This window comes from Struthio camelus, chromosome 16, assembly GCF_040807025.1.
Source record: "Struthio camelus isolate bStrCam1 chromosome 16, bStrCam1.hap1, whole genome shotgun sequence".
In the NCBI taxonomy this organism is placed as follows: domain Eukaryota; kingdom Metazoa; phylum Chordata; class Aves; order Struthioniformes; family Struthionidae; genus Struthio; species Struthio camelus.
The window spans coordinates 17,954,113-17,969,372 of NC_090957.1; the positions used below are offsets into that span (position 1 = coordinate 17,954,113).

The 15,260-nt window shown below is 60.5% G+C and overlaps 1 protein-coding gene across 1 annotated transcript; it reads left to right on the top strand.

Annotated features, from left to right (window-relative positions):
* Positions 1 to 1,536: 1,536 nt before the first annotated feature.
* NLE1 (notchless homolog 1) lies at positions 1,537 to 9,989 on the top strand. Its single transcript, XM_068909399.1, has 13 exons — positions 1,537 to 1,586; positions 2,077 to 2,220; positions 2,308 to 2,525; positions 2,628 to 2,707; positions 2,956 to 3,032; positions 4,367 to 4,464; positions 5,945 to 6,137; positions 6,623 to 6,758; positions 7,148 to 7,194; positions 7,354 to 7,556; positions 8,167 to 8,326; positions 8,419 to 8,489; positions 8,980 to 9,989. Exons 1-13 carry the CDS (start codon positions 1,578 to 1,580, stop codon positions 8,990 to 8,992), a joined length of 1,449 nt encoding a protein of 482 aa, XP_068765500.1. The 5' UTR covers positions 1,537 to 1,577; the 3' UTR covers positions 8,993 to 9,989.
* Positions 9,990 to 15,260: the final 5,271 nt, after the last annotated feature.

Below are 15,260 nucleotides of genomic sequence, written 5' to 3' on the forward strand. Positions count from 1 at the left end.
AAACATCTGTCTTATGGTATATTTGCCCAGATTTCTTATTCTTTTAATTGACTATGTTAATGGAAGTGAAGTGACTATGAATCACTTCTACCAAGATAGTAAATAAGGTTTTGAATGGGGGGGATAACTGTTAACAGTGCCTCACTGCAGCCATGCCAATGCGTTGATGCGTGTCTGTAACTAGCTGATTGTGGAAAACCTGAGCGGTGGGAAAGACTGAGTTTAAGTTGCTCTGTTGCTTTGCATAGTGCAGCTATGTGTTCGGGGAGCACCGATACCTCTGTGGACCTTGTAGAGCGTGAATTGCGTGTTCAAGTAAGATTTCTGGCGTGCTCTATGCTTAAAACGCCTGTGAATGTGATCTGCCACGAGCCAAAGGTAGACTAGCCTGCGTGACCACCGGCTTTACGGGGAAGCGGGTAGAAGAGAGGACTTTGGCCCCTAGCGCTGTACTGAACTAGGTATGTGTTCTTGAATCCTCTTCCCTGGGTGGGGGGAAAAAATTAGGGAGAGGTAAGGGCCAGGCCTGCACCTCATTTGCGGGGCCAGTCGCCCTCCCTTGAAGGGCAAAGCTGGTGCCCTGCGCACTGCTAACAGCCAGCTGAGGGCCCGGTTTGGACAGTTCCTGTAAGGTGCTTCGATCTGACGATCAGCCTGAGCCGAGGAAGCGAGCGATGCTTGGTTTGGGGCTTCGGCCACACGCGCAAGTTTTCCTTGGCCTCTCTGTGAGCCGTGTTTCGATGTGGCGAAGAGCTGATCTCCAGGGTTACGATGTGCATATCTGAGGCCTGTTGCGGTGGCTGTTAAATCCTCCTGGAAGGGAAGCGTACTGGCACCGAGCTCGGCTTGGTGAGGCTGGAGAGGAGCCTGAAGGGCCCGGGGACGGGCTGCGCCGGGGATGGCGGGCGCTTCAAGGGCGAGCGCTTCGTTCGGCGAGGAGCTGCTCATCTGCGCTGCCAGGAGGGGAAGGGAGGCAGGATGGGTGATGCTGAGCTGCTTGGCCCCTTGTGTGCCTTCACAGTGGATTTGAGGCTCCTTTTGCTCAGTGCGGTGCCTTCCCGCTCCTTGGCTGCTGCCAGCCGAACCAGCCAGGGTTGGTAGGGCAAGCGCGACGCCTGCGGGTGCTCCTCCTGCAGCCGGAGCTGGTAAGCTGCTAAGTTAATCCTGCTGGGTTAGGTCCTGGGGACGGCCCCAGAGTAATTACGCTTCGGAACCGGAGCGGCGTTGCACCTTCGAAAGGGCCGAGCGCCCTCGCGGCGCTGTGCCGCCTGACAGCGCTGATGGGGAAGACGCCTTGGCGTGGCATTACTCCAAACTGGAGCGGGGGGGACCGTCCCTTTTCCATCTCTTGGCCTCTTCCACAAGGGCAGCGGCCGTGGGAAGAGTCTCCCCCGTGGCGTTACAGCCACAAATCGCTGAGATTGAGGCCCGGGGCGGAACTGGCCGACAGCAGCCTCGAACCCGCGGTGCTCCGCGGCGCGCCTCGCCACCGCCGGCCGCCAGGGGGCAGCGGCGCCCGCTTCCCCCCCCCCCGGCGTGGAGGCGCCGCTTCCGGCCCACGTGGGCCGCGCCCGCACATGGCCGCGGTGAGCGGGGCCGGGGGTGCCGGGGCTGGGGGGCTGCCCGCGCGGGCCCACTTCCCCCGTGGGGGCCCTCTATTCCCCCGTGGGGGCCCCTGCCCGCTTCCCCCGTGGGAGCTCTCTACTCGCCCGTGGGGGGCCCTGCCCGCTTCCCCCGTGGGAGCTCTCTATTCCCCCGTGGGGGGCCTCTGCCCGCCTCCCCCGTGGGAGCTCTCTATTCCCCCGGGGGGGCCTCTGCCCACCTCCCCCATAGCGGCTCCTTCTGCCCCCCCTCCGGGCACCTCTGCCTGGGGCTGGGGTGCCTTGGGGCCGCCCCCCCCCCCAAATTGCCCTGTCCAGGGTTGGTCCTGCTCCTCCTGACCCTGCACTGGGAGTCCGGGGGCCCCGACAGTCCCCGGGGGGGGGGTCCCAGCCTGGGGCCGGGGCACCCTCAGCCCCTCCTGCCCCCCAAAGCAGCGGGGGCTCCGCAGGTGTCCTGAGCCCCTTTGTCCTGCAGAGCATGTCGCCCAGCGAGGACGTGGAGCGGCTCCTGATCCAGTTCAGGGACGAGGCCGGGGAGCCCCTGGGCTCCCCCTTCGACGTCCCCATCAGCATCACCCTGGAGAAGCTGCAGCTGGTCTGCAACGCCCTCCTGCAGCAGGTGAGGGGCCCGCGGGGCCGCCCCCCGGCGCAGAGCCTGCGCGCCGCCCCCCGCCCCGGCGCTCCTGCCCCGCTTCTCCTCCCGTAGGACGAGCCGGTGCCTTTGGCCTTCTACGTCCACGATGCCGAGATCGTCGCGTCGCTGGAGAAGACCTTGGCGGGACAGGCCTTGGAGACCGAGAAGGTGCTCGACATCGTCTACCAGCCGCAGGCGGTGTTCAGGGTGCGGGCGGTGACGCGCTGCACCAGCTCCCTGGAGGGACACACCGAGGCCGTCATCTCCGTGGCCTTCAGCCCCACGGGAAAGTAAGAGGGTCTGGCTGGGGGTGGGGGCCGCGGCGGGTACCGGCAGCAGCCGCGGTCCCGCCTGGGGCACCGCGCCGAGCCAGGCTCCTTCTCCCTGCGCAGGTACCTGGCGAGCGGCTCCGGAGACACCACTGTCCGCTTCTGGGACCTCAGCACGGAGACGCCGCAGTTCACGGCCAGAGGTGGGCAGCCCCTGCGCCCCTGCCCGCTCGACCGCCAGCCTCGGGTGCTGGGTGCGCCGCGAGGACCGGGCGCGCGGCTCGCGGAGAGGAGCAGCTCTGTCTCGCTAACGAAGCGGACGAACGGGGGCCGGCCAGGAGGAACACGGAGGGTTTCCTCCCTCCCGGGTCCTGCCGTGGGGTTGGCGTCCAGGACGCCGGGGACGGAGGGGTGCAGCTCAGCTCACGCCCGCTCGTGCTCCCCCCGCCAGGTCACCGGCACTGGGTGCTCAGCATCGCCTGGTCGCCCGACGGCAAGAAGCTGGCCTCGGGCTGCAAGAACAGCCAGGTACGTGTCGGCTCCACCTTCGCTCCCTGAGAGGCCAAACGGATCTGGCGGGGTGTGCGGGAGCGCGCAGCCCCCCGGCCCGGCCCGCGGGATCCTCTGCAGCCCCGTCTTGCGCTGAGATGAAAGCACGGCAAACGGGCCGTGGCGGGGTGAGGGGCCAAGGCTTTGTTTCCTCTGGCAGCTGGGCAGGAGGGACGCGCGCCGTTGTTCAGAGCGAGGTTTCCTGCGGCCGTGTCGCGGTAGGCGCGGGCGGCCTTTCGGCCTTAACCTGGGAGCCGGCTCAGCTGTGCCGGGGCTGGGGGGGGGCCGCGGCTTTGTCACGCGCCCTTTCGGGAGGCCTTCCGAGGGGCTGCCTGCCGGTGCTGAGCTCTGCTGTCCCGCTGCGGCCGCTTCCCCCCCGGCGCAGGGAAGAGGCCGGGCTTTGGACGCCGTCCCTGGCAGACGGACTCGTCACGAGGGAGGCGTCTGGAGCGAGAAAGGGCATCGCCCGGCCAGGCCCCGGGGCCGCTGTTTGCGTGACCCAGAGGCGCAGCCCGGTTCCCCCGGCGCGGGATGGGCGCGCGGGCCGAGCTGCGTTTCCGTAAGCGCCCGGAGAAGCGGGAGGGCTCGCGGGGCGCGTAAGAGGGAGGCAGCGCCTCGCTGGGCCGGGGCAGGGCGCTGCCTTCGCTGGCCCGCTCTGCCCTCCGAGCGCTCCGGGAGCGGCGCGAGCAGCCGCGGAGCCGTGAGCGCCACTGTCCTGCGCTCGGGTTTCGGGGAGCCGCTGTGATGCGAGGCCCCGGGGGACCGGGGTGGCCCTGCCCCGCTCCGGTGGCGTTTGGTTTTAACCTGGGGAGCTGCTTGTCCTCCGCTTCCCAGCTTCTCCCGGGTTCTCGAGTAGCAGATGACTAACGCCTTGGCTCTTTGCGTGAACATTTATATAGAGAGAGAAAAAACAACAGAAAGCCAGCATGTGTCCCACCCACAGAACCCGATCATAAGTAGCGTTTAGCGTGCTCTGGCTTTCATCGCGCTCTGCAAACATTCACCAACTCTCTGGCGCAGGTTGTCAACGGCTCGGGCTGGCTTTTTGGAGACCTCAGCTCGGTTTTGAGACGAGACCGATATTTTTTTGTCACAGCAGCATCTTAGGCGGAGAGGAGGGCCATCGGGTCTCGTGCTTTTGAGACGTCAGCTGATGGCTGCAGGGGCCTGGAGAGGGATCCAGCCCTCCCTTTCTCGTCCTTGCTTCTGCCAATTGAAATCCTGGCACGGCAAGCCCGAGGACACCTCTCCTTTCCCTGGGACTCACGTGACGCGCGGCCTGACGCGACCCTCTCGCTTCTTCTCTCGGTCAGATATTTCTCTGGGATCCAGCCACGGGAAATCCGATCGGCCGGGCGCTCAGCGGCCACTCCAAATGGATCACGTGGCTGTGCTGGGAACCGCTCCACGTGTAAGTGATGGGCCAGCCTTCCCCTTCCCCTTTACTCTTAAGGAAAAGAGCAGCTTGGCCATAAGGGCGCTGCTGCCGCGAGCCTTTCTCCTGCTGCGGTGCGCAGAGGGAGGACAGCCCGCCGGCCGGGCCAGGAGAAACGCATCTGGCTCGTGCACGGGAATCCCAGCTTCTCCCTAGCGTCCCGGTGTGCTTGGGGAGTCGCTGCCGGGCTGTGCCTCAGTTTCCCCCGTGCATAGCTGCCTCTGGGGAACGCTTAGTGCTGGACAGACGCGAGCCGTGCTCCTCGCCAGCGCTGAGCTGGGAAGAGGCAAGCCTGTGCGCGCGGTGCCTGAGCTCGGCCCCTGCCAAACACTCCCTTTCTGCCCTCCTGCGTCCTGGTTGCCGCTGACATCCGTTTTGTTTCTTGTGAGGGCTGATTAACCGTGCAATCTCCTCATCCCTTTGATCAGCTGAAGCTCTGCCCGGGAGAGGTGGGCGGAGGGGGAAAGTTGTAGCTAACAACCCGAGACTTTGTAGAAATAAAAAGGGGCCCCTTCAGAGCGCAGCCCTGCAAGTTGAATTCCCCAGCAGGAGACTCCAGCTTTTGCAAGCAGTTAACTGGGTTAGCCAACACCGATTGCAAGGGAGGGTCAGGAAATGGAGAGGAGGGAGATGACCCCGCCAGCGCTCAGCTGCGGTGCCTCCGGCCAGCTGCACTCCCTGCTCGGCTCCTGCGCAAAGCAGGAGCCCTGCTCTCCCTCGCCCCAGCGTTGCTCGCGCGGCGGGGCGCGCTGCCAGTCGTTAATGAGCTCTGTGCTGCTCACCCTTGCTTTTCCTTTGAGGATGGGTTTTTTTTCTGTCTCCACCGCGCTCTTCCTCGTCTGTCACCTGCCTGCCACCAGCTGAAGGGCGCCGCAAGCCGGTGCAGCGGGAGCTGCCGGGCCGCGGCCGCTTTCTTTGGGACGAGACATAAAGCTGTGTTGGCTGGTAAAGGTGCCGTGCAAGGGACGGAGGGCTCTTGGTTCCCCCGTCCTTGCTGGGTTGCCCACACCTGCTTCCAGATGTGTTAAAACCGCCCCCGCGAGCCGCGTGGCTGGACACTGCTGTTCTGCTGCCCTGGCAGCGTAGTGTCGCCCTGGCTTCGCGGGCGAGCGCGTCTCCCGGCTGAGGCGAGGCATGGCCCAGCCAGAGCAGCGTTAGCCGCGTCCCCGTTGCTGCCGCCCAGGTGCCGGCTGTACCCTGGACTGATGCTTCTGGCGTGCAGCCCCAGGGTCGGTTCGGAAGGAAACCTCTGTCTGCCTCTGCCGGGCCTTGCAGCGTCTTGTTCCCTGTAGATCGGCTCTGTGATCCTGCCTGGCCTCTCTGGTTTTAAGCCAAAAGAGAAAGTTTTCTTGTATTGACTTCTGGATCCTTAAATGCTCTGGGACTGCTGCGGGGAAGATCTTGGTGGAGGAGGTGTGTGGGCTCTGCAGCCGCGTGCAGTCTTCTCTCCTCCCAGAAACCCCGAGTGCCGCTACCTGGCGAGCGCCTCCAAGGACGGCAGCGTCCGCATCTGGGACACGCTGATGGGCAGATGTGACAAAATCCTCACAGGCCACACGCAGTCGGTGACGTGCGTGAAGTGGGGGGGAGACGGCCTGCTCTACTCCTCCTCCCAGGACAGGACCATCAAAGTCTGGAGGAGCCAGGACGTGAGTGAGACGGGCGGACAGGCAGCCCTGGGGCCGCCGGCGGAGGGGGCTGCGCACGCTGCGCTGGAGCGGCTGCGTTTTCTCTCCCTGTCCGCTCGCCCCGGCACGGATCGTGCCCTGGAAAACGCAGCTGCAGCCTGGGTGCTGTGTCCTCTCACCCCCTCGGTTAACGCCATTGGGAGGGGGTAGCTGTTACGCAAGCAAATATTTTCATCTCTAAAAGCGTAAAATGGCCTTAAAAGCTGGAAACACCCTGGAGTGACCTGTCCTGGTGGGTTCCTTGCAAGGCTCTACTGGAAACCTATCCCAGAGGTTCAACAGCACCATTTCTTCCCAGCCAGCGTGACTGCAGTCCTATCTGCCGCTTGGCTAAGAGGGCTTGGAAAGTTTTGGGATGGTCCTGGTAGCACGATGGGTTTGGCAGGTCCTGTGCAGTCTGGCTCTGTCCTGCCTGCCCCTCTCTAAGCGGGTGGTTTTGTTTCCAGGGCGTCCTCTGCCGCACGTTGCAGGGCCACGCTCACTGGGTGAACACCATGGCTCTTAGCACCGACTACGTTCTCCGCACTGGGGCCTTCGAACCCGCCGAAGCCTCCATCAACCCACAGGACGTGAGCGGCTCCTGTAAGTGCACCACCTGCGTTGTAGGCTGGGGTAGGCGATGGGAAGGACAGGAGCTCTGGGATGCAGTGAGGAGAGCTGGTGTCTCCTCTTAGTGCTGCCGCAAAGCGAAACCATTCTGAGAGCTGGGAGCAGGCCCTGGGCTGGTGTTGGCCGTGCCAACAGCCACGGTCCTCCCTGCCTGTGCAGAGAGTCCTGCAGTGGGGGGATTGTGAAGGCCGCCCTGTGCTCAATGGCTTTTGCCCCCGCTGTGGTCCTTAGCAAAGAGGAAGTGGGTGAGCAGTTACAAATACGTCTGCTTGGCCCAAGGACCCTGGAGTGGAGGTGGCGTCACAGGGTTATGAAGTTTCCTTTCACCTAAGGATTTCCCCCTCCCCCTTTTCCTTTTCCAGTGGCAGAGTTGAAGGACAAGGCACAGCAGAGGTATGACCAAGTCAGGGTAAGTCCACACTGGGCAGTTTGCCCCTACTGCATTTTATTTTCTTGATGGAAGCAATAAATGTGTGCAGTTGGCTGTTGACCCCAACACTGGGTATGTTTTTACGAGCTCCCCAAGCCTGGCTTGTACAAGACTTAGGCTCTTTCCTCCCTTTCTCAGGGCCAGGGGCCAGAAAGGCTCGTCTCGGGGTCAGATGATTTCACATTGTTTCTTTGGAGGCCAGCAGAAGACAAGAAGCCGCTGGAGAGAATGACAGGCCACCAGGCATTGATCAACCAAGTCCTCTTCTCGCCAGACACTCGGATAATAGCTAGTGCTTCCTTTGACAAGTCCATAAAGCTCTGGGATGGTAGGACAGGAAAGTGAGTTTTTTTGTCCCGTTACAGATGTGCACGGTAGACTGATCCTGTTTAAACAGTGCCTGTGCCAGAGAACACCTTGTTTGGGGTGATGCAAATTCTTTCTTGCAGTTGCAAGGGGTGCTGTTGGTGTTTGGGTGCCCCTGTAACCCAAGTTCTGACCTCCTGCTAGAGTATCACTGAGCTCTCTAGGGCAGCAGTCCTTCCTTTGTTCTGCAGTTGTAATTAGTAATCAGTGATTTAGCGGCCTTCCTACGTCCTGAAGGAGTCCAGGTGTGTGTTTGCTCAGGTAGAGAGAGGAAGGATGCATCTGTACCGTAAGGCTGTGGTGTTCCCTGATTGATCAGGGTTTCTCAGCAGAGGGGTCAATGTGAAGGGCTTGTCCTCTGGAAGCCTGTGAGCTCATCTCGGAGGGTTTCTAGACAGACTGAATCACCAGCAGTCGATTGCCTTATGTGTACAAAGCATGCACGCTGGCTCGGGGTGTGCTGGGCATCCTGTGACCTTGCTTGCTAGGAGCCAGAGAAGAAACATGAAGGCAGGGCAAGGACGGGTTGGAAGAAACCCAGCTGCCTGCTCATCTAACAGCTTCTTGGTGCCTCCTTCGCGCCAGGTACCTCACGTCGCTGAGAGGGCACGTCTCAGCGGTGTATCAGATCGCCTGGTCAGCAGACAGCCGCTTGCTGGTGAGTGGGAGCAGTGACAGCACGCTGAAGGTCTGGGATGCTAAGACAAAGAAATTGGCCATCGATCTCCCTGGCCACGCAGATGAGGTGAGGCATCTGGGCGAGCTGAGCCACCTGAGCGAGGCAGGAGTGACTCCTCCTGTGACAGCAGAAATAACTGGGTCTCCCTCTAATACTAGGTGTTTGCAACAGACTGGAGCCCGGACGGACAGAGGGTAGCGAGTGGAGGGAAAGATAAGTGTTTGCGGATGTAAGTATCCCATGGCCTGTCCCTGGGAGAGCAGGATGTCACAACTGCTCTGTGTGTCCTTCAAAGCCACAGTTTCCTCGCAGAGGCCTTCGCCGTTAGGGCATGATCTCTCCTTGCAGAGAGCACAACGCTGGGCCAAATTCCAGCCTGGAGGCCTCTCTCAGTGCAGGAACTGTTGCTGTCCCCCCAGTAGATGACTAGGAAGGAGAAGTCCCTCCAACTGCGCAGCCAGTGGTGCAATTGGGCTCCGATGTTTTGGCCTTCTTGCACTGGGCTGCAGAGGGGAAGGACAGTTGTCCTCACCTTGCTCTGCCTCCCCTCCCAGTCATGCAGACGGACAAACAGCCACAGGCTCACGGGAGTTTAACTGCGGCTGACGGAGGAGCCTGGTCCGGCGGCTCTCGCTGTGCTGCTCCCTCATGGTACCTGCTGGGCTGTGCGGCAGCGCTGGCGCCCGACCGCGGAGGCTCACGGCTCTTTCTGTTCGCAGATGGCGAAGGTAGGAGCAGTGACCAGAAGCCGCCGGTCCTCCGCTGGCCCAGCCTTCGGCTCCACCGGTCTGGGGAGATCGGGAGGCGATGGACGATGGGCTGTGCTGAGCACGTCTCCTTGTACCCGTCGGCTGCTCTCCCGCATGGATTCTTTCCTTATATTTATTTAAGGGAATTTTAATTCCAGTTCTTACCAAGAGCTGTGCTTTGCAGGATGATTTCCTCTGAACATTACAGCTGGGATATCTCATCTGCCTCCATCTCAAGCTGCTTTTTATTGAAATTTCAGCCTTGCAGTTGCCTACCCCCTTTTCAGGGAAAAGCAGAGGGTGGGGGCAGCTCGTGCTCTTTGCCTTATGAAGAATCCTGCAAGGGAGGAAGGCTTTTGTGGGAGCAGAAAGGGATGTCCTTGTGTGACCTTCAGAGGGGGCAAGAGGAAGGGGAAAACGCAGAACATCATTGCATCGCACGCTTGTGCTCGGCTGTGTGCCTGCGGCAAAGATCTGCCGAGAAAAAGGTCTGGGGGCTTCTCATTCCTCCAGTAAGGTTTTGCTTTCACACTCATCCTGTTCCTTACAGGCTGTGCTGAGGGGTATTTCGCTCAGTTCGTGGTCCTCCATGTCCACGGGGATGAAAGTGCCCTGCTTTGCTCATGCATTCAGGGCTAGGTGCAACAGGCATGGACTTTGTACTGCCAAGCTGCACTGAGTTTTCGGGTCTCGGTGGTTCTTGGGACTGGAGAAATGAGAGTGTCAGGGACGCTCACAGGGACGCTCCATTTCCCCTCAGGGGAAGGAAGGAAGGAAGGAAGGGATGGGAAGAGGGAAGGATGGAGCAGGTATTTTGAGCATTGTGTCCCCCCGGCCTGGATTTATGTCCCATCACAGCAAACGGCAAAACTTCCATTGAACAGACTTGGCTGCTTCTGGATTTCTCAAGCGCGTTTACTTGCCCAGTGGGTGAGAGGGATCCGTGCTGTTCATTAAAACACTGCTTTTAATATTTGTAAGCTTGCTTGTAAGTGTTTTTTTCTTTTTTTTTCTTTTTTCTTTTTTTTTTTTTTTTGCTCAATACAGGCTCCCAACAGTCATGAAGCAAATAGAGCAAGGTTTAGTGTTTATTTCCAGGATGGTTACAAAACCAGTGAAAAGTCAAGATGTGGTTAATAAGGAGTAGGGATTATATTGTCAGGTTTAGTTGCAGCAAATTAGCATGACCAAAGCATTCTCCATAGCCCTCATACTGTGGTTGACGCTCAGTGGCTAATTCAGCTCAAACTGGGTGCTTGGTTCTCAGATGTTTCCTAGTTGCAAAAGACATTTTAGGACTTTGTGCTTGCTGGCAGGATTGCTTTGGAGCATGAAGCAGGGATGGCGCAGGGATGATGTTAATGGCTGTTTGCTTCTCTGCTCGTCAAACATTCAGGTGAGCAAAAGCCTGGAACAAAGGGTTGCATCTTTGATCTGCTTGGGAACGCAAATTATTGTTCCTTTTGTTGTTAGTATCTTTTTCTGCCAGCCAAATCGGCTGGCTCTATCCTCGTGGGATCTTTTGGGAAGAACTCAATATCCGGTACCCGCTCTTTCCTTCAGGAGGTTCTTAGGACTGTCAAGGCCACGTCGTCGTGTCCATTTTGGCCATTTGCATTAAAGGCTTTTGTAATTCACTGCCGTAAACGTTATGGCAGAGGGCGGTTCAAAGCTGCAGCTAGTAACTGCCCTCGGGAAGGAGAGGCGTGCAGAAGCGTGACGGCGGGGGCGCACGTGCAGCCCGCCGACCTGCAGTCGCTGCCCTGCTGCCGAGGAGCCTGTGCGCATTAAGCGATTTCCTAGGCTGTGCGTAAGGGAAGCTCAGGCGGCCGCCCGCCCGAGCTCAGCTCCGTCCCTGTCCCCTGGCTCGACGCGTGGAGAGCAGCAGCTTCCTGGCAGCACGTGGCTTTTCCCTCTGGAAGAGGGGCCGGTCTGCGCGTCCGCTCCCCCGGGGCTGCCGTGCCCTGGTAAGCTGCCGTGCGTTTCGCCGTGGAGGCGGCTAGACGTCAGAGCCGGAGGGAGCGATCGGGTTTGCAGGGGCCGCTGCAACGCTGCAACGTTTCCTCGCCCGCTGATTTCCAAAGCGAAGCAGCTGCTGTGCCCAGGCCGAGCTCCTCGCCTAGCTAAGCTGTCGCCGTCCCTTCAAACGCTCTGCTTCCGCGGTACTGGGCGTTGAATAGTCCGGTTAAAACTCGGCTTGCAAAGACTGGACCACAAAGCTTTTCCAAAGCGAAATGCCCATTCTTGCGCAAAGAGGTGGCCCGGCAGCAAGTTTCCACCCCACCGAGCTGTCCCAGCCTCGCTCCGCCTTTGACCTGCGAGTGGGTCCATCTCGAGCCCCGCTACGTGATGACTTTGCACATAGACCAAATGGTGTTTTCCTCTCTGAGCAGCTGCTACTATTTTTAATCATTCATTCGGAGCTGGCTGCCTTTTTGGCAGGAAGCGGGAGGAGCGCTCGGTCTCCCTCGCTCTGCTGGCGAGGCGAGCTCTAATTAGCTATTTATTACAACTGCGTTTGGGGGGAAGGTTTCCCCAATGCGCGAGGCGCTTCCACTTTTTATTAAAATACAGATCTAGAAGGTAAGCTTGAGGTTTCTATTTGCCTGGTACCTTTTTCCAGTAACCGTCCCGCTAACCTTACCAAAAAGGCAGGTACTGAAATATTCAGGCTTTTCAAAAGCTGCGCGATACAAATCGCGGTATATGCCGCTGTTCCGGTTAGTCGTTGCGAGTGCTGCGCAGGCATGGCCCCCGCAGCGGCACTGCTTTCCCGTCTGCCTGCCCCGGGGCTTCCTTGCCGCCTGGGGAGAGGCGCGCCAAAAAGACTCTTTGGATGACCAGAGAGAAAATCAGCATCTTAGTTATACTGCGTGAGCACGTGGAAAACCAGTCCTATCTCCGCCTTGCCTTAGGTCAGCCTGGGCGCCGCTCCGGTGAGGTTTCTGCCTCAGAAATGACCGCGTTTCGGTGTTTGTAAAGGGCAATAGCGTTCTCAAGGGTGAAGGGCGGCGTGGAAACTCAACCGCTGACGTCGGTGCCCCAAGGAGCTGCTGCCAGGGGCAAGGATGCTTCTCCTGGGTGCTTAGGCCACCAACCGAGAAGGTGCTAATGTCTTCCCAGATCCGTAGCCACTGCGAGCGCGAGTCCTGGCTTACGTCTGAGGAGCTGGGGGCATCACACGCATCCCCGGTGCTGTCGCCCCTCGCTTTCTTCTCCCCCAGCCGGCAGGTCGGTGGCCCGGGCCGAGCCGCAGGCCGCCGCCGGCGGTCTGTACGAGCGGCCTGCGGCCGTTCCACGGTGCGGCGTCGGGAGAAAACGGCGCGCAGTACTCTCCGTCGTGCTTTTGAAGGCTCGCCGAGGTCTGCTGGACCACCGGGTGCTGGCGCCTGCCGCCAGGCAGATGGAGCCCGCTCGGTCTCCCACCTCTGAGCGGCGAGGGCGAGCGGAGGTGCTGCTCGCAACTAGGTTTGCAACGAGGTTTGCTTAACGCTGGGAAGATTGACCCCGAGAAACTCTCCCGGAGAGCGGTCAAGGACCCCGTTGAGAGGGGGGACCCGCAGGCACGCTGCCGTCCTCCGCGGCGGATCTCAAATCTCAGCCCGCCGGGTCCCGCTGGCGTCGCAGCGCTGCGGCCGCTCCAGCCTCCCCGCTGCTGAAATAAACCCGCTCGAGGGCCGCGTCCCCGCTGCGAGGACAGAAGGACGTCGGACGCGCTGCCGCCGGAGGGAAGCGGCTTTTTGAAGCGTGACGCGGAGCGGAGCGGCTCAGAAATTCCTCAAGTGGCTTTCGGGGTTCAGAGGGGCCCCAGCCGGGCGTTTTGTGGCCTCCCTAAAACGCAGCTTGTGACACAGGCTCCGGGTTGAGGACGCGCGCCGGTGCCGAGAGGATTAACGCCGCCTGTGAAAGCCGGCGGATGGGAAGCAGCAGCCCGTTCCCTCGGGGAAAACAGTTTCTGAACGGCAATATTTAACGCATTAGGACTTGTGGGCTTTTCCCTGGTTTTCAAGGGGCGCTGTGCATACGTGTTGGGAAGTGCTCGCACCGCCTTCATTCATGATTAACTGGGAATATTTTTACATCTCATTTGTTCTCTCCGCAGCGGCGGTCGTTACTCGGTCAGCTTCGCTCTCTCCGTTTTGTAGGTTAAGCGGTTGTCTGCGGTGGCTACGTAGGGTTTTTTGGAGGGGGGCTCAGGACTTCGGAAAATAAAGGGGGGGAATTATTATTATTTTTTTTTTTAAGCCCTTTGGTTCTCTGCTGCAAAATAGATTTCTTAAGATTTCCCTTGATGCCCCCATAGGACACACACCGAGCTTAAAATGTCCTTCATAAAGCTGCCAATGTCTCTTGCAAGGTTTTTTTTTTTTTTTTTTTAACCCAGGTGCGTTGCCTTTGGAGCAGCCTTCTGCTGCGAAGGTTTAGACGCGGCGCGCGCAGCTCCCAGCGCTTGGCTCTGACTTACAGTAAGTCGACGGAGATAAGCGAAGAACAGGGAGAGGAGCGGCCGCCCAGCTCTCTGCGGGGTCGCTGCCTCGATCCGCCGGCAGCGCGAGCAGGCTCCGCGTCGCGGGCGCCCTTCGTAGCCTCCCTTTGGAAGCCAAAAGCCTTCGCGTCGCAGGCGTGCGCCGGGCAGGGTTAACCATTACCGCGGAGGTAGGTAGTGACCAGAGGGCGGGAGGCAGCCGGGGATATTGAGGCCTGACACAGCTCGGCACACGTGAAACACAGGTGCCGAGGATGGAAAATGCTGGCGGAGAAAGGAAGTGAAAGGGAGCAGAGAGGAGCGGAAAACCAAGGCAGGGAGCGTAATCATGTAGATGGTGATGAAGGTCAAAGGCGCCATGTGACTGCAGTGTGGGGTGGTGTTTTTTCCTTTTTTTTTTTTTTCTGATGCATGTGTGCGTTGATGTAAACATCCCCCAGCTGACCTAAAAGCGCTGGGGGCAGAGGCTGTAAGGTAAAGGGGTCATTCTGTTTGTAAAGAGAGCGAGCGGCGAGCAACTCGGAGCGTCTGTCCTCTAGCAGTTTGCCTCTCCCTTCATTGAAGGCCCTCGTGCTAGGCCTGACGGACAGCCTGGAGCGGGAGCGGCTCCGGAGGCCCAGTGCTTCCTGAGCACGGCTCCGGAGCCTGGTTGGCCCCGAGAGCGGCTCCGGAGGCCCAGCAGTCCCTGGGAGCAGCTCTGGAGGCTGAGTGGCCCCCAGGAGTGGGATCTGCTCCCGAGGGAGAGTCATTGGCCTCCAGGAGCAGCTCTGGAGGCCCAGCAGGCTCCAGGAGCGTGATCCACTCAGGAGGGAGGCTCCATGGCCCCCAGGAGTCGGATCTGCTCTGGAGGGAGGCTCAACGGCTCCAGAGGTCCCTGGGAGCGGCTCTGGAGGCCAAATGGCCCCCAGGACTGCGATCTGCTCTGGAAGGACAGATGGTGGCCTCCAGGAGTGGCTCTGGAGTCCCTGTGGCCCCCAGGAGCAGGATCCCCTCCAGAGGGAAGCCTGGTAGCCCCTGGGGAATGGGATCCCCTCTGGAGGGAAGCCCCATGGCCCCCAGGAGCAGGATCCCCTCTGGAGGGAGGCCTGGTGGCTCCAGGAAGTGGGATCCCCTCTAAAAGGAGGCCCCACGGCCCCCAGGAGCAGGATCCCCTCTAGAAGTAGGCCCCACAGCCCCCAGGAAGCAGGATCCCCTCTAGAAGTAGGCCCCACAGCCCCCAGGAAGCGGGATCCCCTCCGGAGGGAGGCCCCACAGCCCCCAGGAAGCGGGATCCCCTCTAGAAGGAGGCCCCACAGCCCCCAGGAAGCAGGATCCCCTCTAGAAGGAGGCCCCACAGCCCCCAGGAGCGGGATCCCCTCTAGAAGGAGGCCCCACAGCCCCCAGGAAGCAGGATCCCCTCTAGAAGGAGGCCCCACAGCCCCCAGGAGCGGGATCCCCTCTAGAAGGAGGCCCCACAGCCCCCAGGAAGCGGGATCCCCTCTAGAAGGAGGCCCCACAGCCCCCAGGAAGCGGGATCCCCTCTAAAAGGAGGCCCCACAGCCCCCAGGAAGCAGGATCCCCTCTAGAAGGAGGCCCCACAGCCCCCAGGAAGCAGGATCCCCTCTAGAAGGAGGCCCCACGGCCCCCAGGAGCAGGATCCCCTGTAGAAGGAGGCCCCACAGCCCCCAGGAGCAGGATCCCCTCTAGAAGTAGGCCCCACAGCCCCCAGGAAGCAGGATCCCCTCCGGAGGGAGGCCCCACAGCCCCCAGGAAGCAGGATCCCCTC

Excerpts from the sequence above, each read along its gene's own strand:
- NLE1 (XM_068909399.1), top strand. Across the intron at positions 6,138-6,622 it reads AAGTCTGGAGGAGCCAGGAC|GGCGTCCTCTGCCGCACGTT; the intron begins GTGAGTGAGACG and ends TTTTGTTTCCAG. Across the intron at positions 7,195-7,353 it reads AGAGGTATGACCAAGTCAGG|GGCCAGGGGCCAGAAAGGCT; the intron begins GTAAGTCCACAC and ends TCCCTTTCTCAG.